The sequence below is a fragment of the Anser cygnoides genome, chromosome 24 (genome assembly GCF_040182565.1).
Source record: "Anser cygnoides isolate HZ-2024a breed goose chromosome 24, Taihu_goose_T2T_genome, whole genome shotgun sequence".
NCBI classification, from domain to species: domain Eukaryota; kingdom Metazoa; phylum Chordata; class Aves; order Anseriformes; family Anatidae; genus Anser; species Anser cygnoides.
Window position 1 is genome coordinate 7753317 of NC_089896.1, and position 26011 is coordinate 7779327.

The following is a 26011-nucleotide window of genomic DNA, read 5'->3' on the forward strand; positions in this document are numbered from 1 at the left end:
CGGGGCGGCGGGCGGGGAGGGGCGGGGGCCCGGCCGCGGCGCATGCGGGGGGCCCGCGGCGGAAGGGCGCGGGGCGAGCTCTGCTTCCGGGCCGCGGCGGCGGAGGGGCCGACGGAGGGGCCGGCAGCGGGGCCGCGCGGCGCCGCCGCCTCTCAGGTACGGCCGGGGGGGCGGGGGGAGCGGGGCGCGCCGCGGGTCCGGCGGCCTCCTCGGGCAGCGGGGGCGGGGCCGGGCCGGGCCGGCCGAGCTCGGCGGGGCGCCGGCGACTCGCTCGGCCCGGCCCGGCCCCGCCTCTCGCGGATCGGCTCTGCGGGCGGCCCGGTCCGCAGCAAAGTCGCGCCTGTCTTCCAGGGAGAAGCCCCGGCGCGGCCCGCAGCGGCGTACGATGAAGCCGGTTCGCGTCCGCGGGACCCGCAGCACCCTGCCGTGAGCCCGTCCCGGGGGCGAGTTGCCGGTGCCCGAGATGGCAGCTGATTCCGTAAGCAGGCTGCCCCCAGACCGCGCTCCTCAGCCCGACGGGCGCCGCCGGGGCTGCTTTCCCACGCGGCCTCCCCGAGGCCGACGCCGTGGTCAGCGCGCTTCCCCTTCCGACACTGAATTTAAAATACGTGCTAAGGAGCGTTAAATGTAACTATGTGACTATTGCGTTGAGACCGACACTCAGGCTTTGTGTACGTAACAAACTCTAGCAGTAAGTTCTTTAATGGACTTGGTGGACTTGGTGGACTGAGCAAAATAAGCTCTTTGGATTCCAGTCTGTCACTGTAGTGTTTGCTGCCCGGTCTCGTGCTGTGTCTTGTCAGAAGGCCAGTGGCAAAGCTGTAAGAATGGCAGAGGGGAGAACAGTCACAGGGGCAGAGCTTTGCTCTTGAATCTGTTCCATTAGTAACCAGAGATTGCTAAAATATTATCTGTTTCTGAAGATGCTTGCCAAGACTGTTCTGATTAGCACCCAGTGTAGATAGGTGGTGTGGTTTAACCTGGCCGGCAGCTCAGCACCACGCAGCCGTTTGCTCACCCTTCCCCCTCCCTCTCAGGGATGGGGGAGAGAATCAGAAAAAAAATGAAAGCCTGTGGGTTGAGATAAAGATAGTTTATTAGGACAGAAAAGAAAGGAAAATAATAGTAATAATAGTACTACTACTAATAGTGTGTACTAATAGTGTGTACAAACAAGTGATGCACAACGCAATTGCTCTCCACCCGCTGACCGATGCCCAGCCTATCCCCGAGCAGCCGGCCCCCCACCTGGGCCAGCCCATCTATAATATTGTTTAGCATGACGTCAGATGGTATGGAATACCATACTGGTTATGGAATACCAGTATGGAATGCTGTCCCCGTTGGCCAGTTTGGGTCAGCTGTCCTGGGTCTGTCCCCTCCCAGCTCCTGCTGCATCCCCAGCCTGCTCGCTGGCAGGACAGAGCGAGAAGCTGAAAAGTCCTTGGCTTAGTGTAAGCACTGCTCTGCAACAATTAAAACATCAGTGTGATATCAACATTATTCTCATCCTAAATCCCAAACACAGCACCATACAAGCTACTAGGAGGAAAATTAACTCTATCCTAACTGAAACCAGGACAATAGGCATTGAATAGACTTAATGCTTTGCCATTGTCCAGGAAAAATTCACGGTTTTATCAGTGCGGGTTACTTTCAAGGATCATGAAAGTGAAGGTGTTCCTTTAAATGAGACTTTTCTTCTGATTTAATTTTTCTTCTGGGTTATTCACATGATAACGTTTTCCTCCTTTCCACATAGTTTAATTTGTAACTCAGTGTCTGTTACCGAGTGCTTTTAGTTTTCAGTCCTGAAAATAGTACACCCGTGCTTAAAATACTCCCTAGTAACTGGCTGGCTGTCATTTATGTTAGGCTAAAACACAGTGTTATGGAATTAGGACCTAAACTATTTGTGGGTTCCAAATTAAAAGTATCTCTCAACAAATAAAAAATGAGAGATCAGATTGCATGTGATGATTTCCAATTTAATAGATTTTAAAAAGGACGGGTGACTTGAAATGTTAATAATATAACATGGCTTCTTGTAGACAATCCCCATTTGGCAGAACAAACCCCATGGCTCAACACGCAGCGTTGTCAGGAGGATTGGGTCAAACCTTCCTTTAAAACCCTGTCCCAGAGCAACCTTCGAGGTAAGTAGACTCATAAGGAATTTGGTGATTGCGTGTAGGAAGCTGCCATTCTTGAGCCAGACGAGGCACTGTCATGAGCTGCAGTGCTGTGAATCAAATGCGTCTGTAGACTAGTACTTACAAAACCTTTTATGTAGCAGTGTATTTAATTTTTAAGAATTTACTATTTCTTTTTTGTAAATCCTGTGCTTGTAACTGATCATTGGCAAACATTGAGGAAAATACCTCCTAAAATATTGTCTGTGCACAGAGTTAGAGAGATGATAGCTAGAAGAGACAGAAACATGTTGCTGAAACACTGCTTTGTTTTGTGACCTCCAGCAGCTGCAGGTAAAACAAGGTTTATATGGAAATGCTTGCATCACTGTTTAAGCTCAAGGCCAGTGCTGGGATTTGTAATGGCAAAGTGTTGCGCGTGGCCTTGGCAGTGTGTTAAGCTGTATCAGGTACCCATTTGCTGCCTTCCTATTCAGTCCCAAAGAGCACAGTAACACCAGCGCCCCCAGGAACACACACGTAAGCCAACACACTGAAGCACTGCATTTCTGTAAGCTAAATGGTGTTTCTGTCACGCATCTGGCAGATGCAACTGCTGGCCTGGTGAAGAGGAGAAAGTCTCTAATGGCCAGTGTAGCAAATCTGGGGCGGCTTCAGGAAACAGGGCCACTGTTAACTTACTGTAATTTTCTTCTTTTTAGGTTCTACCAAATGTTTCAGAGCTCTATTTAAATGATGTCCCTCCAGTCCCAACCTTGGCAGACATTGGGTGGATAGCAGCAGATGATGAAGAGACATATGCTAGGGTCAGGTTGGTTTCCTCTTTGTGTCTGCTGATCTTTTTTTTTTTTTTTTTTTATGAGCTGGTTTATTTTGCCTAGCATAGTCCAGTAATTGATCAAATGCTTGCAACCTACAGTCCTCTTGAGATCTGATGCAATGCCTGTTGAAAGGTATTTTTCCCAAGAGACAGGAAAAATAATTTGGACAAAGGACCCTGGGAGGAATTCACAGGAAGTGCTAAGAGTACTAAGAGCTGAGTCATGCCATGTTTTACTCACTGAAAGATCTGGGCAGAGTAACCAACTGACTTGTGTTATTTTCAGCCTAGAAAGTTGAAGCGTTGAGTTCACAGAATCACAGAATGGTTGAGTTTGGAATGGGCCTCTGTAGGTCGTCTAGTCCAACCCCTCTCCTCAAGAAGGGATGCCCAGAGCAAGTTGCGCAGGACCATGTCCAGTTGGCTTTTGAAGATCTGCAAGGAGGGTGACTCTACAACCTCTCTGGGCAGCTTATTCCAATGCTCTGTCACCTGCACAGTAAAGAGGTGCTTCCTGGTGGTTAGACGGAACCTCTTGTGTTCCAGTTTGTAGCTGTTGCCTCTTGTCCTGGCACTGGGCACCACCAAAAATTAGTCCCAGTTATCCTGGGACTGAAACATTCTGCCCCAGGAGTTTGGTTCTGGTCAATTGAACTTTTGTGCTGTGATACTTTTTGTATCTTGTGAAAGATACTTTTGAAATCAAAGGCAGAAGTTAATGGGTAAGTGACACTTGCCCATCTGCATCCAGCCTGCTCCTCAGTATGGAGACAGTTAGCAGGCGGGAAGTGACTTGTAACTCTGTGAGCACACCCTGACTTTTGTCCCTGCAGCCTTTCACCAATTCTTCTGTCACTTGGCCACGATTTCTTTGACTTTGTGTTCCTTGTAATGTGGAGAAGCAGCACATACAGTGGTGCAGCCTACCTAAACAACTGTGTGTAGAACATAGTGGTGCAGAGGCTTAATTCATTGTGTTGAAGTGTTTTGCTGTCCTGAGGTGGAGGCAGAGAAATGACAAACATTTTCACTGGACTTTGTCAGTGATCAACATTTTTTTGTCCTGTAGAAGCGACACGCGCCCTCTGAAGCACAAATGGAAGCCGAGTCCCTTCACTGTTATACAGCGAAATGCTTCAGTCCCCAACCTGAGGAAGCAGGGAGAGAAGCTGCTTGCCTTGAAAAAACCTGGTTTACCAGCACTGAGCCGAACAACAGAGCTCCAGGATGAGCTGAGTCACCTTCGAAGTCAGATAGCTAAAATCGTTGCTGCAGAGTCAGGTAGGAACACAATGAGTTTTGTTGTTGCTTTTGAACAAGAAGGGCTGAGTTAGAGAACCATGTTATTTCCTCCATACAGAACAGACTTGCTTGTTTTTATTTTAGCAGAACTGTCACTCTTGTTGGCAGGATGCCATCTTTGGTGCCAACTCAGTGCTGGTTCTTTGTCTAGGTGTTTGTTTTGTTGCAAGAGTCCTGCTTGTCTTTAAGAAATACCAGGTGTTGCTTTGTGACTGCATTTGCTTCATTTGATCTGGAGGCTGTCTCATTTCAAATGCCTTGTTTCGTGAAAATATGTGGTGTATTCTTGCCGTTCCTGCTCCAAGTTGGCCATGAGTGTGAGGGCTACATCTTGATTTGGGTAGGAGTGAGACGACAGTGCTTGTTTCTTTTATAAACATGGTAGTGTCATATACATAACAAATAAAGTACTTGGGGAAGAGCCTGGCTGAACTGATTTATTTATTTACTTTAGTAAATTTGTATGCAGCTAAAATTCATGTTTTAGCCACAAAACAAAACTATGAAGAAACAGTTCATCCTTCTCTTCCTTTCATGGCCTTCCCTGTATACTCAGCTCTTGAAATATGAAGATGCTTGGTAGAATCCAAATCCTGGTAGTTCTACAAAGGTCACTGCTACAGTGGCTATTTTAGATTGTGGAAGCTAGTGAAGCCAAAAATGCTTTGGTATCTTTATTTATGGAGTAGTCAGAAGACAGAGTTGTTGATCTCAGAACTCAAAAAACATTGAAAAATGAACAGTTCTGCAAACTTACAGTGATTTAAATCTTATTGACGGCAGTTTTCTTAAGGGCTGCATTCCATGTATGCAGAGTTCTTTGGCCAGTGACCAAGATGACAGATGTGTTATGGCTGTTTTCCAGAGCAAAAGAAGGATCTGTAATTTTCCTGGTACTTCAGAAAACAAAACAGGATTGTGTGATACTTGAAATGATGTCACGAGGCTTAATTCCTGCTTGTGGTTGGTAATAGTAGCTGAAGAAACTTTCTTTACCCTATATATGAAAGCAAATATTTTTTTAAATTCCCAAATTGCTACTCAGAGCCACAATGCATACAGAGTGTGTGCATGGGACCAAATCTCATGATCTGTGAAATACAGCGTGGCTATCTGATTACTGTAGCCCTAAGGCACTTGCAACTTTATTGACTGCTTATATTTAGTCCAATTATCCACGAGACATAAAAGCATTTGAATGTGGAACAGAGTTCTGTTTGATTTAGTTGGAGTGGTGGTTTCTATATGAGAAACTTTTTCAGTTCTGTGTGATTGTCAGTGGATTCTATGAATCTATTTGATAATGTTACTATGAATGTATAGATCACCACCTGAGAATAGACAGTGTTTTAGCATGTGAAGTTGTATTTAGATGAAATTAGGTATTTCTTCTGAGGATCCTTTCACTGCCATGGGAAAATACTATTGTGAGGTAATACATGCAGAGTATACTGGTCTTCCTGTGCTTGTGTTTCCCGTCACCTTCAGTTCTGTAATAATACACTGGATCCTGTATGCCACATGCTTCCACTCTTAGAGCAGCATGGTTAAATGAAGCCACTGGAGGCAAGGGAGCCACATTGTCCTCAACTCTGCAGGGAATAATTGTAAAACAGGGCATTGCAGATGTCTGCTTCAGAGAAGATGCGTATTTCCTCTTCCCCCTTTATGCAAGATCACACGGACAAAGCAATTGGAATAAAGAACAGGGCAAATTCTGTTGTTTTACTCCCCCTATATTGTGAGAATAGTTCTTACTGACTTAGTATCTTCTAAGTCAGTAATGGGGAGGTACGGTTTAGGGCCTAGCTGTAGCTCAATAATCTGAACTATTTAGCAGGCTAATTTTAGAAAGATTGATGTCAGAAAAGAAGTATTGTGCAATCTGCTTTATTTTATACTGTCAGAGAAATCCCCTAATGGGCAATTAATAACTATCTGCAAGTGTACTGTTGAGGCTAAGAACATTTTGGGTTTATTCCGCACCCCCCCCGCCCCCCCCCCCCCCCGTTTTATGTAATAAATATCTAACTCATTTTCATTTCATAACACTTGGAATTTATAGAGATGTTTTTATCCTGATGGCATTTAACAACACGAGCAAAGTAGTCTCATTTTTCCTTTGAAGCAGGTGAATGGTATTCTCATTTTACAGGTGGTGATGGAAAGCAAGTAAGGTCAAAACTGCCTGTAGTCACAGCAAATTGCTCTGAACATCTAGTGTAAAGTGCCAGAGCTTTTGAACCAGCTCTGCATTCACACCAGTCATAATGGTATGGGGATGAGGGAGCATGAAAGTAAACGAAAGCTGTTTTCATAGCGGTGAAGAGCAAGAAGAGAATAATTAAGGCAATTTTGATCTACGTTCTGACACAGGTTCCACCTGTGATCCTGAGCAGCAGCTAAATCTCTGTTTGTCCATTACTTGTCTGTAAAAATGGAAACAGTAAACATTATCTGACTTCTTCAGGGACTGGGTGCAGTATTTGAACTGCAGGGGTGATACAGTGATGAGCACAATAGGAATAGAGATACATAGGGTGAGTTGGTGGTATAAAAATTACTGGAGAAGATCTTGTGTTGCCACATGGTGTTTTAAGAAGCAGAGTAACCATGGAGGGTAACAGAGACTATGATGTGTTTTTTTGTTTGTTTTTTAAATAATATAGGGGAGGATATCTGATAATGCCTCCAGAATTATATTCTGTTGTTTTGGAGAAAAAATAAAAAAGGATATATAAGTTGGCATTTGTTTATCTATCCACCTGTATTTTCTCTTTCAGCTTCTCCTTCATTCACGCCAGATGTATTATCTCCAGGAAGCTCAAATGCTTCTTCTCCTTTACCTTGTTTTGGACCCTCTTTCCAATCTACAACTTCCTTTGTCATTAGTGATATCACAGAGGAGGAAGCAGAACTGGAAACTCCTGAGCTTCCATCAGTCTCCATGCTTTGTTCTGCAACCTCCGAGTGTTGTAAAGTGGAACCAAAGGATCCTGATGAGGAAGATTCTGTGTCTCTTTCCAAGGCCAGCAGTTTTGCAGACATGATGGGCATTCTTAAAGACATTCATAGGATGAAGCAGAGCAAAGACTTGTAAGTGCTTCTTTTACTCTGATTGTATGTTCTCTTTCAAAGTTTGTCATCTTTTTTTTGTCTGTCATATCACTGTAGACATTGGACGTAGCATTTATCTTTTTGTTAGTGCCGCTGTATACTCATGACATGGGGGGGAGAGGAATGTCTGTTTGTACTAGAACTTGCTAATATTTATGCTTTTTGGTTTTTTCCTTTTTGATGGCTTATCTGCTTGGATAGAAAGCAGTAGAGGGGAACTTAAACCGATTAGCACGATGTTTGGCTATTTCAACCTGTTCAACTGAAAAAAAGAGTGCTTTGCCCAGTTGAAAGCCAGAACTATATGTACAAGCAGCTTTCAGAGCAAGGGCTGCACTCCTGTTCTCTGCTTGTAGTGGTTCCAGGTGCTGGTGCTTACGCTGTTTGAAGGCCCAAGTTGTCTCTGGTTGGGAAACTGCAGGTTTTTGTACAGGAATTAAACATGTGGAGTGTCTCATGTTCCTGACTTGCTCTGATTTGCATCGGGCCCAGCTCTGAGCATGGGCAGAGTATGTTTTCATTTGCCCCATGATGAGTTTATACACTGATCATGAGAACACACCTCAAGATGCTGATATGCTGACTGCTGCATGGCTGAGGCAGGATTCTGCCCAGCTGAAAATGTACCTTCTTTAATACATTAGCTGTACTATCTTCATCTTATATGTGAAATCACAGTAATGAAATTCAGTTTTCAAATTCTTCATTACCAAAGCTCTCTCCACCCATTATGCCGTGTCAGTAAGATTCCTGGCCAAAAACATATTGCATGATGGTTATTCACACCTTCTATGCCTAATTCAGTTTAAAAGAAATGTAATTCTCAGCATAGAAAACATTACATAGACAAATGAGAGAAATTTGTCTGTGGTGCCACTGTGGTGTCAGACAAAAAGGAAGGCTTTTTCAGATATGTCAACAGCAAGAGGAGGTCAAAGGAAAACATTAGACTGATACTTGGAGCGGATACCTAAAAAGTAAAGAGGAGGAAAAGGCAGAGGCATTTAATGCTTTTTTTTCCTCGGTATTTAACAGTAACGACAGATCTTGGGCTGCCTGGACCTCAGAGTTGAAGGACCATGACTGGGAGAGCAGTGACTTTCCATCTGTGGTCATTGAAATTGTAAGGGAACAGCTGCATCAGTTCAACAATCATGAGTCCACGGGGCCAGATGGGATTCATCACACAGGGCTGAAGAAATCAACAAATGTTATAGCTGGGCCCCTCTCAACAATTTACCAAAGGTCCCGCATAATTATCAGGTCCAATCCTTCCAGTGATAATCTTAATTCTACATCTAGTGACTGCAACAAGTCTTGCCCTAGCAGGCAAGCTGGAGATTCCTCTGCTAGAACAAATCTTCCCCAAATGCTCTTATTTCCTGGAGTTAATAACAAAGGTTTACTCAACCTCTTCTTTTCCGCTGTCACTCCATGAGTCAAAATAGTTTCCCTAGTCTCAGCATTTCTGGGGATGAAATTTAAGAAGGACAGGGTAGCTCCAGTGTTGACTAGAATTCTGTTTCTTGCCCATCCGCTTTGCCAGCTGTGTGTCCCATATAGTTTATTTCTGTTCTCCACAGAGTGTAGATTCCAATCTCTGAGGTTAGTTTGTCTTTATCACATTCTGGCTCTAGTCATTGAGTTTTTTCTCCACCCAGCTGCTTTTGTAGTCATCTGCTCAATTGCTGTGTGTGTGTCAATGGGGGGCCCTTTGGTACAGTGGGCACCCCTGCTGCAAATGTCCCATATTCCTGCAGTAGTAGCATTCTCTCCTCTCCCTTATTCTTCCTATCCCTGTATCCAGTCCCCCTTCCTTGACCTAATCCATGGCCTAACTTTCCCCTTCCTTGGACTTCTCCATTTCTTCTTCTAGCCTGCAAATTCCTCATGAGTGCCACTGCCTATAAATTAGCCTCTTGTTCTTTAGTTCTCTTTCATTCTTTCATCATTATCACCTTTGTTTTTTTCCTTCTGCTCGTCATAAACCAATATTGCTACACTTAGAATCTTCTGTAATTTCTCCCCTTGACAACCTGGCATATACATTGAAATATTTACGAATGTCATGGGCATCCTGATCTACAAAAATACTTACGGCTTGGACGGTGTTAGAATTCTGGGGGGTCATCTCCCCCCATGTTTGAGCAAAGCTTGCCATAATTGCCTCCAGAAATCACTTGGATGTTCGTCCATCCTTTGTCTGCACTTCTGTGCCTTGGCCCAATTCACCCTTACTTCTCCACACACTCGCATGGTCTTGACTAAATTTCTCAAGGCTGTTTGACGTGCTTCCCTATCCCTCAAAATATTATAGTCCCCATTAGGGTCATTCGGGCCCAAGGATTCCTATTTCTTCCTACTTGTGCGATTTCCGCATCTTTAGCCAGAATTTTATCTTTCTCATCAGACATAAACAGCTCTCTCAAGAGGACTTGGGTGTCCTGCAGATTTGGGCTATAACCAGTGCAAGTTTTAGAGAACAGCTGTGCACACCTTTCAGCATCCTTTCATAAAATAGGCATCTGGCTTCTCCGGAGTGTTTGGTCCCTAGGATTCCGTGGTTGACCAGCCCATACCTGTATCCCGGAAGGAATCTATTGCCTTCCGCCTCCTCGTCCACCCCCTCCATTGCCACATGGTTCAGTAAAACGTGGGGTACCATGGGACACATTCCTACTGGCTGTGGGAATGAGCAAGGTGGAGCCCTTCAAAGGTGTTAAAACTGATCCCAATCCTAATATCCTTTCCTCTTTACCTTGTCACAGGGTCTTCAGCCTCCCTCTGGGTGGGACGTTTTCTTGCCTGCTCTTCCCATACATACCAATGCTGATCTTCCATGTGATACCGAAGGAAGGTTAATTTCTGATGATCGAAGGTCCCATTCAGTGATCACTACAATTGTGAGCCTCCATCCCGAGTGTAGAAAGGCCACTCTTCTGTACATAAGGTCATAGCCTGCTTCTTTGATAGTCTGACAGTCCCAATTTTGTATTCTAATATAATTTTAATATTTTCTCCATTTTTCTAACACTTTTGCTAAAGGGGTCCCTTTCTCTGATTCTGGGACATTCCCCATAGTTTCTGAGGACTCCAATCACTGCTTGCATCTTAAGCTGATCAGCCTGTGTAAGTCTTCCTGCAGTTCTTTCTTTCTCTTCTTGGGGATTGGGAGCAATGACTCTAGCCTCTCTGCTAAAGGAAGTGCACTCACCTCACCAGTCACAGAGTTTGACTTGCACCATCCATGACTTTATCCAGTAGGACTTCATAGCGCCTTTGTGGAGGGCAGTTCCAGTGAGCTGATGGGTGCCCCATTTAGACTCCAATATGCACAGATACGCACAGACACAATTCCTTTGACTCTCTAAGTTTCCGGCTGCTGTAGCAAGGGAGGGACTCAAACCCGCCATGGCATGAGGGGGGACTTGAACCCAACCTAGTCTCTGGATAGTATCTCTCACATGTTGTTGCCACTCAGCCTGGAGGTCCTAAAAGGAAAAAATCCCTTTTATGCAGGCTCTGGATAGCCAAGTTCAAGCAGCTCAGGATGGTGATGTAACCTAGGGTCCCATCTAGGGTGCCAAAACTGCTAGGGGATCCCATTGTTTTCCCAGCAGAATGGGTCTCCCCAGGCATCTGGAATTCACGCAGTCAACTCTTATTTAATGTGGCAAGAATTTAATGGTACCCGTATATCAGCTAGAGCTGGGTGCCTCCAAGGAGGGACCCCACTCAAAACTTTCCCTGGGTTCCTATACCTGTACAATCTTTGTTTCATCCACTACAGTCTAATTAGCTCTGGACACATACAAGTTACATTCCTTCAGATCGGCCGTTCTCTGTTTTGGGGCAGGATGGCTTCTGTTATCTCCCAGGGCAGGCTGTCATCTGTATACTTTTTGTTGTTCTAGCACCTCCTCTATTTGTAACAAAAGGTGATGATAAAGGCCGAAGAAAAATGCTTAAAGAATCTCACCAGAGATGCCAACGATCAGCTTGGGTGCTTCTGTTTACTGATACACTGCATGTTTGTCTTCCATGTAGAAACCGAACTTCAGTGAAGGAGGAAGACCCTGCTGTTCTTATAGCTGAAGTTTTGAGAAGAAAGTTTGCCCTAAAAGATGAAGATCTAACCGTGAAAGAGAAATGATGTTACTGTTACGAAACTCTGTAAGCAAAAGTGTTAAGCTCCTAGATTTTTTCCACAGTAGCTGCCTTCCTAAGGATTGAACCTTTTGCCACTTTTATTTATTACAAATTTTCTGCACTGAACACTTAGGAAAGACCCTTCAGATTTGACGTTTTGTTATATTAATTTTTTTTTTTTTAAGATGGAAGTTTGTTCCCCTCTGTATTTTGATGCTGATTTTTGCTAAGGATCTTCTAAAGAGTGCAGTGAGTGCTGCTAGATTATATTCTTTCTGCTTACTCAAATTAAGTCATGTTAACGTAAAACTTTTTGTTGCAATATAACTAGTTACCATTTCCAGTATAAATGTATGTCACACATCCAGTTCTTTCTGTTCTGAGTACGGTACAGAGCTACCGCGAATAAGCTAATTAATGCTTCTAGGTCTTCAGCGTTTATGAGGCTGTGGAATCACGGATGTAAAAGGTGTCTTCGCAGTAATGTTGTCTAACCTGATGGTAGGATGAAACTGAAGTCAATGATAAAACCAGTAATGTCTAAGGGCTGTTGGCTGAATTCAGTATGTCCTTGGTATTTCTTAACTCACATATTATCTGCACAGTTGCATGACAAAACAGCCTTAATTTATTGCCAGTAAACTTAATATTTCATTAAGAGTTTGTATTCAGATAATGTATTTTATTTGGCACTCAAAAGGTATATTTATTGAACCACCAATGCTAAGAATGGAGCACCCACCAGAAGAACTGGCATCAGAGAAAAGGGAAGACAGTTCTTGACATTGGCTATGGGTATAGTTCTCACTGACTGAAAATGTTTCCTTCAGCTACACGTTCTCTGCAGTGTTCCTTATCGCTCTATTTAAAGTATGATTTTTTCTCTGTGTAAACTGAAGCCTTAAAAAGAGAGTAGTTGTCCTTGATGTTATTAACATGTCCAAAACATGTCAGAAATGGTGCCTTGTATCTGGGGGGGTGGGAGATTTCAGCTGCTACAGATGAGGTGTTAGATGATAGTGCTGCAGATGAATGTTTCCAGATGCCAATGATTTTCTTAATCCACCAGTCCCTCAGGCTTTGAAAAATTAAATCATCATCCCTACCTTAAAACTGAGAGAAGAGGCTTGTATTTCCTCTGAAAAGGAAACGAGTGAGTGAGACTAGAAATAGAATTTAAGATTTAATCAGTTTTATTTATAGGATACGCAGCTGCAGTTTTAAGAACAGCTCTTCCCCACTGAGATGCAAACCACAAGCTGATTATTCTCTCTGAACCAATAAGGATTGTTCGGATAAGGATTTGGTGGGAATTAGTATGTCTCCAGAGAAGATGGGACTATAACCGCGAGTCCCTGTTCCTGGAATGTGCTCCACGTGCAAGCTGGATTTAAGAGACAGTATCGGCTCAACTTTTGGACTATATCCTAACTCCAGTTTGACCTGTTGTACTGAAATTCTAGCCCAAGGGGAAAGCAAAGGTATCTAAAATGGCAACATTTTCAAAGTTAAAGCAGTGGTTAAGAAAAACTAGATGTACTCAACTTTTTTTTTTTTTTAGATCGTGTGTTTTTTTTCTAACAAAGTAGGTTGTTTTGAAGTGTGATCGGGGTCTTAGATGGACTATGTTCTCCGCTGCTTAGGACCCCTGGGGTTTTTGAGCAGTTAGCCCCTGCACTTCCAAACAGATAAAATACAAAATGCTACATATCTAAAAGCAGGGAATTAAGTTGAATATGCTGTAAAAGCATAATACAGGAAGTACTACTGCTGTTAGTGAGATGGGGCAGCTGCCACATGCAGTTCAACCACTACTGACTATAGTGCTTATGCTGACTGGGAGTGCTCACTGTACAACTTTTCACCTCTATCCTGCTAGCACCAACCTGTGGCTGTTAAGAACTTGAGGAGACCACTTGCCAGCACATCTCAGTCTGTCAAGGTGCATCCTGTCCTATGAAAGAGCAACCCACAAATTCAGTTTCAAGATTACAGTTCAGATTTACCCAGAACAGATGCAATGTTGGAATTCCTGGTCTTTGTCAGTATTCCTTGTTTTAAACCTTTGCTGGACTTGGCAACAGCAGTTAAGTGGTGTGATCTCACATACAGCTAGCAAATGTGTCTCTTTCAGAACTACAGATGCACAAGCAACATCTGAACCACCCTTCATTTCTCTACACAAACATGCACACACACACATCAGTTGTCATGTACAGAGGATGGCACAACTGCAGTTCTGAGATTCCAGATAGGTAGCTGAGCCTAGCACTTCCTTGAGGCAGCAAATGTGAAGTAGATGGTATGAGCTGGTCCTAGAAAAAACTTAATTTGAACATCTAAGATTCTAAGTATTTAGCAGGCCGAAGAGCAGCATGTTACATAAACGCTGGCAGCTGTACTAGAGCCAAGGCCTTAGTCACACAGGCTGTAATCATGACCAAACAGTCAAAGTACTATAAACATACTCCTTTAAAATTTTATTTTCTTTAAAGCAAAATTTCAGAGCACACAGATCCTGTCTGTTGTATGAGTCTACCACATATGCTGGCTAGACCGTACATATATGAAAACAATGGTTACACTTAATTCTGTTTTCTTATAAAAAATGCTTTCCTGAGGCTTCACGCTTACCAGTGTTTAATCACTCTGCTTTCTTCTGAATCTTATGTAAACAGTACGTCATAGCACACATCTAGTTGATGCCTTCCTAGTTTGCTCATAAAAAAGGCCTTAGGCCCATACTGAACAGCAAGAGAAAGCAAACACCAGGTAAGCACTGGCTCTGGCAAAGTATGGGAAAGCTTTATGTCTGGCAAGCCTCATTTTTGAAACAGTTGGTTTTCCGACTCAGTTTTTTAAATGTAGTTATGACTGAGACACAAAAAACTCGCACCAAGTGTTGAATATATGCCCGGTTAGAGATTGTCTCATTTGTGTTAAAAATTTTCAGACAAGGAAGAAAGCGCGGTCATAAGAACAACTTCTGTTTGATCAGTATTACGTGCAGGTTACTGTCAGTGCTGCGACTGCCCTCAGAGTTTCGTGCTTCTGAACCCTGTGAATCTACCGCTTTTGGAGATTCTGATATATCAAGCTCACTTGATAGGGCTGCTGGTGTGTAACAGCCATAAATATAGTGTCACGGGCCAGGCAGTGAAGGAGAATGGAGAGCGCAAGAAATTAGCTGGCAGAGAATATTTGCATTGCATTGATTCTCTGAAAAACGGAAAGGCAAGGCTCTTCTTGGACTCTTGTGGTTGGAAATGCGGAACTGTTGGCCAAAGAACCCAAAGTTTTGTACCCGTGCTTAACGGCAGCCCCTGAGCACTACCCCTTGGCTTATGGCCTCTCTGAAATCTCAGGAACTGCTAACAGCTGCCTCTCAATGTTGCTGTCTCTTTTTAGGGCAGCAAGCCAGCTTCTAAATTACTGTTCTTTATTTTGCTCAGAAAGAAAATAAGGTGGTCAAAAACATTATTAATATTTGAATGGAACGGCTTGGAAGTTTTTGACAACCTGCTGATGAATTCAGGTAGTTTTCAGGTGGCCCTCCTTAAGAGAGCTGCAGTATTACAAAGTAAAAATGAAGGAAGTGAGGGGAAATGAACAAAGGTTTGCATGTATATTTTTAACTTTTGATTCCCCCAGCTGCCTATAGTCTTATGGCAGGGTTGGACTGCTCTGGGACAGGAGTCCTGGCCTGTTTCCTGAACCATCTTATCTTTCTAGTTGTTTTCTAGGAAAACCTAAGAATGGATCCACAGAAGAAATAGTCAGAAGTTGCAGGAATCAAATGCTAACATCTGGAATTAGTGTGACAGCTGCAAACCAGAAAAGCAGCCGTGCCAGTATGTAGTCATCATAGCAGTATTGAGCTTGTCTGCCCCCATATCACCTTTCATAGTCCCCTTTGTTCCCACATTTTTAGAAGACAGTGGCTCTTCTCACAGGCTTTTCTGAGGATTACAGCAAACTCCTTATTCTTGAAATGAATTCCTTGCTCTTGATGCAAAACGTTTTGTCTGACCGTTTGCTTAATTTTAACTCTGACTAGTAATTATTTTCTAGACTGTGCCCAGAAGAATGTGAAAACACCCGAAAAATCAGAGTGATATCCGTGAGGCACCCAATCTGCACAACCAATAAATAGCTCCAGCTGGATCACCGAGCACTTTAAAAAAAAAAAAAAAAAGGCAATCAAACAAAAATGCTTTGGCATTCGTCTTTGTGAGTTGCCACTGGCAGGGTGCTCCACCAAATGCATTCCAGTCAAGAGGAGGTTTGTGCAGTAAAGCGGGAGGGAGGGACACCGCTTGACACCTGAACCCTGGGGCCCCCCAGGGGAAGGGGAGAAAGCACAGGCAGGGAGCCACGCTGCAGCGTCCTTCCCTCCCAGGAGTCCTGCGCATGAGTTAATAAAGAGTTTGCTTTCTGACGTGCACTGCTGTCACTGTTTGCGGCCACAGTGAATGGCTGCTGCCGTGTCCATGGGTGCAGGTTCTGTAGCAGAGTGGGTGCGGACGGGGCAGGAGCTGAGGTTTGGCCCTGCGTTCGTGGGCTTGATTCGCGGAAACGGACTCCACAATCAGTAAGGTTGTAAAGTAAGTATGTTTATTTAGCGCTGGGCAGCACGGGGGGGTAGTCCCACCATAGTCGTGTACCCTTAACGCGGCAACTTGCTTTGGTTGTATGCATTAAAGAGTTACATATGCATGAAGTTTCCCAGTACGCCTATACATATGCATAACCTGTCCCAGCTTAGTATTATAATTAGCGCCAAGAAGTCATTTCCATAAACTCCTCCCATCTGCGCTTGCGCGGTGCCTTCTGGTGGTCGGCGCTGAGGGTTGTGAGGATGAAGTAAGACGTCTTCATCAGGGTTGAACTTTTCACTTCGTGTCCTTGCGTATTGATTCAAAGATCATAAATCCAATTTCTTTAAGTGATTTATTCTTTATTGACGGCGCCGGATGCACGGGGGATCTTTCCGCCTATCGTGCATCCCGAAGTGAAAAGCCGTCCCAAATTTATACATCACAGTGATTAATATTTTATTAACGCCTATACATATTCATTATCTAACCCCGCCTACTCTCACTTCTCATGCTAATCAGTTTTTTGTGTCCTGCGCCTGCGCAGATCCTCTCAGTGGTCTTGGGCAGGGGTCGTCGAGCTGTGGTCGGTGGTCTCAGAGAGGAAGGCCATAAGTCTTCCTCACAGTGTACTTTTCACCCTTGGTCAGGATTCTGCTGAGTTAGCTTTCTTCCTAACCGCAAGGACTGTTTTTTCTTCGAATCTTCTGCTCATTATTTTCTTATCTTGGATTCCAATGTCTTGTTCGAGATATATTGCCCGTATATGTCCTATTTCGAGATACATTGTCCGTACATCTGTTTCCTGCCCTACACCTAATGTTCTGTTCTCCTTTAATAGTTACATTCTTAACCCTTTCTTATCTGGAATCGCCTCAGCTTCCCTAATCAATCCCCCCTTTTCTTTTCCCCATGCAAATTCTTTTGCATTGAATGCCCTTATCATTAGCAGTATCGCAGTAACATACATACAAATATTCCTACTACCAATAACATAACCAGATCAGTAAAAACTTGTTCTAACTATTGAAAATTGGGTAACCATGAGGCTAACTTATTCCATATTTCCTCAAAGCCCCATGAAATGTTATCCTTACTAATCTTATACAGAACCTTTGTTTGTTTCTATATTTCCTCTATGTCGGTAGAGACCTTTCCGAATACAAAAATTCTTCTTCCCAGCCTCTACGATATGTATCCCTCAATACCTTGCCATGTACTCTCATCAGGGAAGCTAATATTGCCATTCGTTGTAACAATTTCCAATTCCAAACAAGTATTACAAAAGACAATATTAAACTTATACCAACTAACATCAATAGAACAATAATTGGGTGACACAATGTGTTCAAAATCCCAGTTGCAGTTGGCGACCATCCAAAGAGTTTGTCCCACCAGCTATGATCTGTGTCTTGTTTTACTCTTTGCAAAACTCTGTTTATTTCTTTTGTATCATGGTGGACAGTGATTAAAGTCTTCTCTCCATCTTCCTGAATGCCTTTTAAAATTTTGATCAGGTCTTGGTGTTTAAGTAATTGCTTCACTAGCGTGAGGTTCATCCCAATAGGTGTGGGTAATAACTTGTGATACATTGTGTTGTTGGACTTGATCAACTGGTGGGATACCACTGGTGCTGAATATAAAAAATCACACCCAATGATTCTAACAAAGTTACAAATACAAAAGTTAGAGTGATTTTTGCTAGGTAGAGTTATGTTTTCCTTATCTACTTCTACAAAAGCACAAGCAGTTCTTAAACACACACAGCCTTGACCAATATATACAAGCACAGTCTTTTGACTAGTATTTGGATGAATTTCGAAGTGGCAAACACCTTGCTCAGTGTCAAGACATACATCCTGAGCATCAATTGTGTTGCTTTCACAAATAAATCCTTGTTGTTCCCGGGTAACACATGATTCTAGATTCACAGACTGCCATTTCCCGTTCTTCATCCGGGCCCAGGTTCTATGCTCCAAAGGATAGAGCACTGTTTCGTCATGATTTAATCCTAGTGCAATAATGGGGTGGATAACATAAACTGTAGCATTACGTATAGTAAGCACAAAGGCAGTAGCCATGTTAATAATGGGATCATAGGTAAAATTTACCAGAGTCCACCAAGATTGGAACTTCTTTTCAAAATCATTGGCATTGTCCCAAACAATCTTTCGGACTTCAGCCGGAAAAATGCCTTCACTTCCTTCCCTAATGATCAAGGCAGCCGTTGCCTGCATCCATAACTGTACCTGTATACAACTAAGAGCTAAAGATACATTATCTTGCGCCATACTAAGTGCATCTATTATTAGTCTGTGGTCCTGGTCTTCAGCCTTTTCCCATATTGGTAACACCTTTGAAACTTGCCATTGGCTAGTTCCCAATGCCAGTAAGGATGATTGCTCTTATCCTCTGTGGTTACGGCTTCAGACCAAGGCCACCCACCATTCTCTATCATCATAGAAGCACCTTCCAATTCTTGAATCACAATTACAACTATAAGCCACAGAAATAAAACAATTCTGTTAACTAAATTTCTGCTAACTACATTACTAAATACTCCTGACCATAGTGTCTTCATTTCGCTTGACTGAACTTTAGTTTCAGTTCACCGTCACCCAGCGTTACTTTCCAGGGGGCTTTTGGAGCTTTCTTCACTCTCGAATAATGGATCCAGGCCGTTTGCTCCTTAATCTTGATGGCGGTATATGTTGTCAGCAGCACCTGGTATGGTCCCGTCCACTTTTCTTCCAAAGGGCGACCTGCAAATGCTTTTACATACACATAATCCCCAGGTTTAAAGGGGTGGATTGGTTGGTCCAGCCCTCTAGCCCTGGTTCCTGAGACAACTTTAGATATTTGATCCAACTGTTTTTGGAGTCCTATTAAATAATTACACAAGTATCCCGACCCCAGTTGCGTCAGGTCCTCCCCGCTGAACAAAAACTGATAAGGTCTTCCGTATAATATTTCAAAAGGGCTTAGATTTTCCTTTGTCCGTGGTTTTACTCTAATTCTAAGTAAAGCCAAAGGGAGAGACTGAGGCCATGATAAATTAGTCTCTTGTCCTATTTTGGCTATTTGTTGTTTGATTAGATGATTCATCTTTTCCACTTGTCCGCTTGCCTGTGGTCTGTAAGGGGTATGGAGTTGCCAGTCTACCCCTAAGACCTTACTTACTTCTTGAACTATTTGCGCACAAAAATGAGAGCCTCTATCCGAGGACATTGCTGCCGGAATTCCGAAACGCGGTATTATCTCATTCAGTAAAACCTTAACCACTTCTCTTGCCTTGTTGGTTCGACAGGGAAAAGCCTCCGGCCACCCGAAAAAAAGTATCTGTCAAAACCAACAAGTATCGATACCCCCCTTTTCTTGGCAGTTCTGAAAAATCTATCTGCCATTGTTGTCCTGGATAGTTTCCTTTACTGATTATTCCGAACTTTACCCTATTTTCTGTATTAGGGTTATGATGCAAACAAATACTGCATTGCTGGGTTACTTGTTTTACCGTAGTATACAGATTTCTTCCCACCAAGACTCGACTCAGATTTTTATATAAGGTGTCTGCTCCCCAATGAGTCTTATTATGTTCTGCCATGACCATAGGCCATATTAAATTAGAGGGTAGTACAACCCTATTATCTTTCAGGTATACCCATCCATCACTCCTTGCTTTTCCTCCCAGGTCCCCAATTAACTTTTGATCTTCCCGTGTGTACCTAGGTTCCTGTCCTTCACCTAAAGTTTGTATTTTACCGTCTGGTATTAAAGTGAGCGCTTCTGCCTCAGCCAATCCGGCCACCCTTTTTGCTTCTTGGTCAGCCAATCGGTTCCCTACCTCGAAGTCAGCGGTTCCTTTTTGGTGTCCCCGGCAATGTATAACAGCCACCTTCTCTGGGTGCTTTACCGCTTCCAACAACTTCAAAATCTCCTCAGCATATTTTATTTGTTTTCCTTGGGCCGTTAATAATCCTCGTTCCTTCCAGATAGCCCCATGTGCATGCACCACACCAAATGCATACTTAGAGTCTGTCCAGATATTTACTTTCTTTCCTGCTGCTAGTTCCAATGCCCGCGTAAGGGCAATTATTTCTGCTTTCTGAGCAGACGTCCCAGGGGGTAATGGTTTCGACTCAATTACCTGTTGAGTGGTCGTCACCGCATACCCTGCTTTGCGTTGTCCTTGTTTCACAAAGCTGCTTCCATCAGTATACCATGATTCGTCCGCGTCTTCCAAGGGCTCCTCCTTGAGATCTGGTCGGCTAGAATACACAGTTTCCATAGTTTCGATACAATCGTGGACCACTGGCTCGTCAGGAGCGTTACTAAGGAAAGAAGCTGGGTTCACAATGTTAGTAACCACAATTTCTACGTCATCTTGCTCCACCAGTATTGCTTGGTATTTTAAAAATCTTTGAGGGGATAACCAGTGTGCCCCTTTCTGCTCCAAGACTGCCGAGACAGTGTGTGATACCAGCACGGTTATCTTCTGTCCCATAGTGAACTTCCGAGCCTCCTGTATATTCATGATGACAGCGGCCACCGCTCGAAGGCAACCCGGCCAACCTTTACTTACTTCATCCAGTTGTTTAGAGAAGTAGGCCACAGCTCTCCTGTAGGGGCCCAGCTTCTGTGCCAGCACCCCCAGAGCCATCCCTTGTCTCTCATAGGAGTACAACCAAAAGGGTTTAGACAAGTCCGGTAGACCCAAAGCTGGTGCTCGCATTAATTCCAATTTAAGCTTCTTAAAGGCAGCCCGTGCTTCCCCCGTCCAGACCAATTTTGATTGGTTATTCTTGATGAGGTCATATAGGGGTTTTACAATTAGTCCATAATTATTAATCCATAGACGGCACCAACCTGTCATCCCTAGAAAAGTTCGTAATTCCTTAATGGTCTGTGGTTCTGGGGTACGGCAGATAGTTTCTTTCCGTTCTGTTCCTAACTCCCTTTGTCCCCCTGAAATCTCAAACCCCAAGTAAGTTACACGTGACTGAATCAGCTGAGCCTTCTGTTGAGAGACTCGATACCCATTCAAACCCAGAAAATTAAGGAGACTTATCGTCCATTGCATGCAGCTGCTCCTATTCTCAGTGGCTATCAAAAGGTCATCAACGTATTGCAGCAGAACTCCTTCGGTGTTTGGGGCCTCCCAAACCTCAAGCTCTTTTGCTAGTTGATTCCCAAAAATCGTGGGGCTGTTTTTGAATCCCTGCGGCAATACGGTCCAGGTCAATTGAGCCTTTCGTCCTGAGTCTGGATTTTCCCATTCAAAAGCAAAAAGCTTCTGACTTTCTGGGGCTAAAGTCAGGCAGAAGAAGCATCTTTTAAATCCAGTACGGTAAACCAAACTAAATTATCTTTTAATTTAGTCAGTAATGTGTACGGGTTGGCTACCACAGGGTGTATATCTTCAGTGATCTTATTTATAGCTCTTAAATCCTGCACTAATCTATAGTTCTTCCCATCTGGCTTCTTAATTGGTAGTATAGGAGTATTATATTCAGATTCACACTCAACCAGCAGTCCATGTTTTAAAAACTTATCCACTATCCCCTTAATTCCTTTCCTGTCTTCTAATCTTAGGGGATATTGCTTAATCTTAACTGGCCTTTCCCCTGGCTTTAATCTCACCACTATCGGGGCTGCATTTTTGGCTCGCCCAGGGATGTCAGTAGCCCAGACTCCTGGGTAAACTTGGTCTAAAATCTCCGAAGGTACTTTACCGATGGGGTCTGCTTGTATCAGCGTTAAGCTTAGCGCGGTTATCAGCTTTTCTTCTCTCACCTTTAACCCCACCTTCCCTTTTTCAAAGACAATTTCCGCTTCTAATTGTTCTAGTAAATCTCGCCCCAGCAAAGACTTCGGGGATCCTGGTAAATATAAAAACCTATGTATTCCCATCTGTTTCCCTAACTTGTATTTTAAAGGCCTTAGGAAAAAGGCTTTCTCGTGCTGGCCTGTAGCTCCTATCGCCGTCACAAAATCCTCATCCTCTGGTATCAGTTTCTGGTTTAACACAGAATAAGTCGCTCCTGTGTCAATTAAAAACTCCACTTCCTGTCCTGATTTCCCTAGCTTAATTTTAACCAGCGGATCTGCTAGGGTAGAATCCCCCGGTCCACTTCATTGGTCGGGAGATACACTAGCTACCATCAACCTGTTCTTCTCCCGTTGTTTCGGACATTCCCTTCTCCAATGACCCACTTCCCTACAATATGCACACTGATTCGGTCTCAGGGGAGGCTTTACTGACCTTCCCCTTATCCCATTCCCTCTTCCTTTTCCCCGAAAAGGTTCTTCTTGCCTCTGTAAGGCCGCAACAGTTGCCGCAGCAATAGCCCTACCCAGCCTTTGTTTCTCATTCCCTTCTCGATTCCTAAATACCCTCCATGCCTCTTCCACCAGCCTTTCTAAATCTCTCACATCCGGCTCTTTCATTTTCTGAAGCTTCCGCCTTATATCGTCCGCAGACTGACCCAAGAACAATGATACTAGCTGGACTTTACCTTCCTCAGAAGAGGGGTCTATCGTTGTAAATTTTTGCATTGCTGTCCTTAGTCGATCGAGAAATTCTGACGGGGTCTCAGTTTGCCCCTGTTTTATGGTATATAACCTAGACCAGTTTACAGACTTTGGTATCGCACTTTCCAAGGCGATCCTAATCCATTCCTGATAATTTTTTAATAACCTATAATCACCCTCATCATTATAGTCCCAGTTTGGGTCCACTCTGAGCACATATACCTCCACAGTTCCAGGTAAAACTGACGTTACCTGGGTCTGTACTTGAGTTTGTGCATTCTTAATTACCAGTTGCTTTTCCGTTTCCAATAATGCTGCCAGCATTATCTCTATATCTTTCCAATCGGGATATAAATTCTTTACAATCAGCTCAAACCTCCGGGCCACTGATTCTGGATCATCCCGGTATCCTTTCACAGCTTCCTTCCATGAATCTAACTCAGCAGTTGTGAAAGGTACTTTTATCCGAGCTGGTCCGTTAGCCCCCATAGCCTGTCGTAACGGGGCTTGAATAACGGGCCCGACCTTACTTCGGGTTCGAGCCGTGATCGGGGTAAAGTCTCCATTCCCCCAACTCTCATTTTTCTTATCTATTCTGCCGTTTCCTGAGCTCGCCCCCACGCCTCGTTCTATTATCTGGGGCGGGAGGACATAATCCTGCATTCTCTCCTCTGACTCATTCAATTTCAAACATCTCTGCCCGATACTGCACGCCGAACAACATCTTTTCATTTTTCCTGCCCCTTCCTTCTTCATATCCTTTTCTATTGCCAGGATCAAAGGATCCTGTGGGGCTAAGTTAATTCCACACTCCTTCTGCCATTCTGGGTGGTTTCTCAAAGTGAAAAACATATCTGCGTATGACACCTCATCCCACTTTCCTTCTCTCCTTAGAAACAACATTAACTGTAGTAAAGTATTATAATTTAAGGTTCCATTCAGTGGCCATTTCCCTCACAATCCAACTTATAAAGTGGCCACCATTGATTACAATATTTTATCAACGTTTTCTTATTTTCAGTTCCACCGGGGGATCCCCCTATATCTTTCCAGTGACTCAAGATACATCCCAACGGGCTTTTCTTCGGAATCCCACTACTCTGCTGCCCCCCCATGTTACAGTTCAGAATGTTTCTTGTTACACAATACAAGCCGGCAGCTTTCCACAATGACACCAAGATCCTAGTAACGTTATAAAGAGTACAATCAGAATCCCAAAGACAATAGCCAAGGTCAAGTTCCACATTTAAACACAATGTAATACCAACCTCGCATGCAAAGGTTATTTGTTTCCCAACAGCAACTGAGTGCTTTCCAAAAAACCAAATGCCGTCCTGCAGAAAACTTTTACTTTCCGACTTACAGACGACCCCAATTGACCGGTCAACCAAATAAACCAAAATAAAGAATATAATCACTTACAATGATGGGGTCCGTGTCTGCCTCCGCAGTGATCCGTTGAGTCGAGGAGTCCCTCCGGGAAATCCCGGGGGTACCCTAGGGAGTCCTGTTCCCAGCGGGTCCTGCGGTCCGACAGAGAAGAAGTCCCATCTGGGTCGCCAGATTGATTCAAAGATCATAAATCCAATTTCTTTAAGTGATTTATTCTTTATTGACGGCGCCGGATGCACGGGGGATCTTTCCGCCTATCGTGCATCCCGAAGTGAAAAGCCGTCCCAAATTTATACATCACAGTGATTAATATTTTATTAACGCCTATACATATTCATTATCTAACCCCGCCTACTCTCGCTTCTCATGCTAATCAGTTTTTTGTGTCCTGCGCCTGCGCAGATCCTCTCAGTGGTCTTGGGCAGGGGTCGTCGAGCTGTCGTCGGTGGTCTCAGAGAGGAAGGCCATAAGTCTTCCTCACAGTGTACTTTTCACCCTTGGTCAGGATTCTGCTGAGTTAGCTTTCTTCCTAACCGCAAGGACTGTTTTTTCTTCGAATCTTCTGCTCATTATTTTCTTATCTTGGATTCCAATGTCTTGTTCGAGATATATTGCCTGTATATGTCCTATTTTGAGATACATTGTCCGTACATCTGTTTCCTGCCCTACACCTAATGTTCTGTTCTCCTTTAATAGTTACATTCTTAACCCTTTCTTATCTGGAATCGCCTCAGCTTCCCTAATCAGTATGCTCTCTGAGCCCTTGGTCACAGTCCAAACCATAAGGTTGGTTTGATCTGGTTCTTGGGGTCCCAGGGGCTCCTGTTATCTGGAGGCCTAAGTGCAGCACAGGCACAGTACATCGCAAATGTAGCACGTTAAGCAATGAGTGTTGCGTACATATTCATTCTTAATCAATCGCTCTCTAATTTCTAACCCCAAGTCTCAGGCTGGGGGTGTGTGATGGGTGTGGACGACCCCTTTGGCTGGGGGGCCGCCTTGCCGGGGGGGGGGCTGCAGGCTCGGACCAGGGGAGGAGGGAAGGGGGAAGAAGGAGGAGGGGGAAGAGGGAAGCGGGGGTAGGAGCCCTGTTCCTCGGGGCGGGTGTGCCAGGGCTGGTCTGGGTGGAGGGAGCGGCTGCTTGTGGAGGAGCGGGGGGGGGGCCCGGAGGGGCGGGCGGGGAGGATGGCGGGGAGGCCACGTCCCCTGGGATCAGCGGCTGGAGCAGGGGAAGCTCCCGGCGGGGGGGGGGGGGGCGGGTGTGGAACCGCAGCGCGGGGGCGCTGGGCGGGCCGGGGCGAAGGCGGGCGGGCGGCGGGGCGGGAAGCACCGGGCTGTGCCTGGGGCGCCCGCAGGGTGAGGCGGCGGGGAGGGGCTCGCCCCGCAGCGTGCCGGGAGGTGCGGCCTTCGGGCTCCGGGCTGCCGCTCGGCCACGCTGGTTTCCACAGCACGCCGGGAAATGTAGTTTCGCGTTGCCGCTTGGCTTCCAAGCCGGAAGTGGCACGGGACCAATTAGGATGGGCAGTTCCTGCCGCCGCGGGGCCTTCCCGTGTGCTCTGCGCCGCTCAAAATTGGGGAGGGGGGGGGCGTAGCCCCAAATTAGGGGGGGGGGTGGAACCTAAGAATTGTGGGAGGCAACCCCAAAACTGGGGGAAGAACCCTTAAATAGGAGGGTGAAACTCCAAAATTGAGTGCAGACCCCCAAAACTGGGGGGGAATCCCCAAAATTGGGGTGGCAGCCCAAAACTCGGGGGGCAAAGCCCCAAATTACAGGAAGGAACCCCAGAAATGTGGTGAGAACCCCAACATCGGGGGAAAGAACCTTAATATTAGGGGGGACAGGCCAAAAAAGGATGGTGGGGGACCCCAAAATTGTGGGGGGAACACCCGGAATTGGGGGGGGGAAATCCCCAAAACTGGGGGGAAGCCCCAAATTAGGGGAAGGAACCCCAAGA

At 44.7% G+C, this 26011-nt stretch overlaps 1 protein-coding gene and 1 long non-coding RNA gene across 2 annotated transcripts; one reads left to right on the forward strand and one right to left on the reverse strand.

The window, feature by feature from the left end:
- Positions 1–18: 18 nt before the first annotated feature.
- Positions 19–12201, forward strand: MTFR1L (mitochondrial fission regulator 1 like). The gene is made up of 7 exons (XM_066982655.1): positions 19–156; positions 352–478; positions 2052–2156; positions 2855–2964; positions 4043–4254; positions 7059–7371; positions 11440–12201. Exons 2-7 carry the CDS (start codon positions 464–466, stop codon positions 11543–11545), a joined length of 861 nt encoding a protein of 286 aa, XP_066838756.1. The 5' UTR covers positions 19–156; positions 352–463; the 3' UTR covers positions 11546–12201.
- Positions 12202–16472: 4271 nt separating this feature from the next.
- On the reverse strand, positions 16473–25310 carry LOC136786903 (uncharacterized). Its single transcript, XR_010826497.1, has 2 exons — positions 23933–25310; positions 16473–18907 (listed from the first exon to the last, which is right to left on the reverse strand). It is a non-coding gene; the product is annotated as an uncharacterized lncRNA (long non-coding RNA).
- Positions 25311–26011: the final 701 nt, after the last annotated feature.

Excerpts from the sequence above, each read along its gene's own strand:
- MTFR1L (XM_066982655.1), top strand. Across the intron at positions 4,255-7,058 it reads AATCGTTGCTGCAGAGTCAG|CTTCTCCTTCATTCACGCCA; the intron begins GTAGGAACACAA and ends TTTCTCTTTCAG. Across the intron at positions 7,372-11,439 it reads ATGAAGCAGAGCAAAGACTT|AAACCGAACTTCAGTGAAGG; the intron begins GTAAGTGCTTCT and ends TCTTCCATGTAG.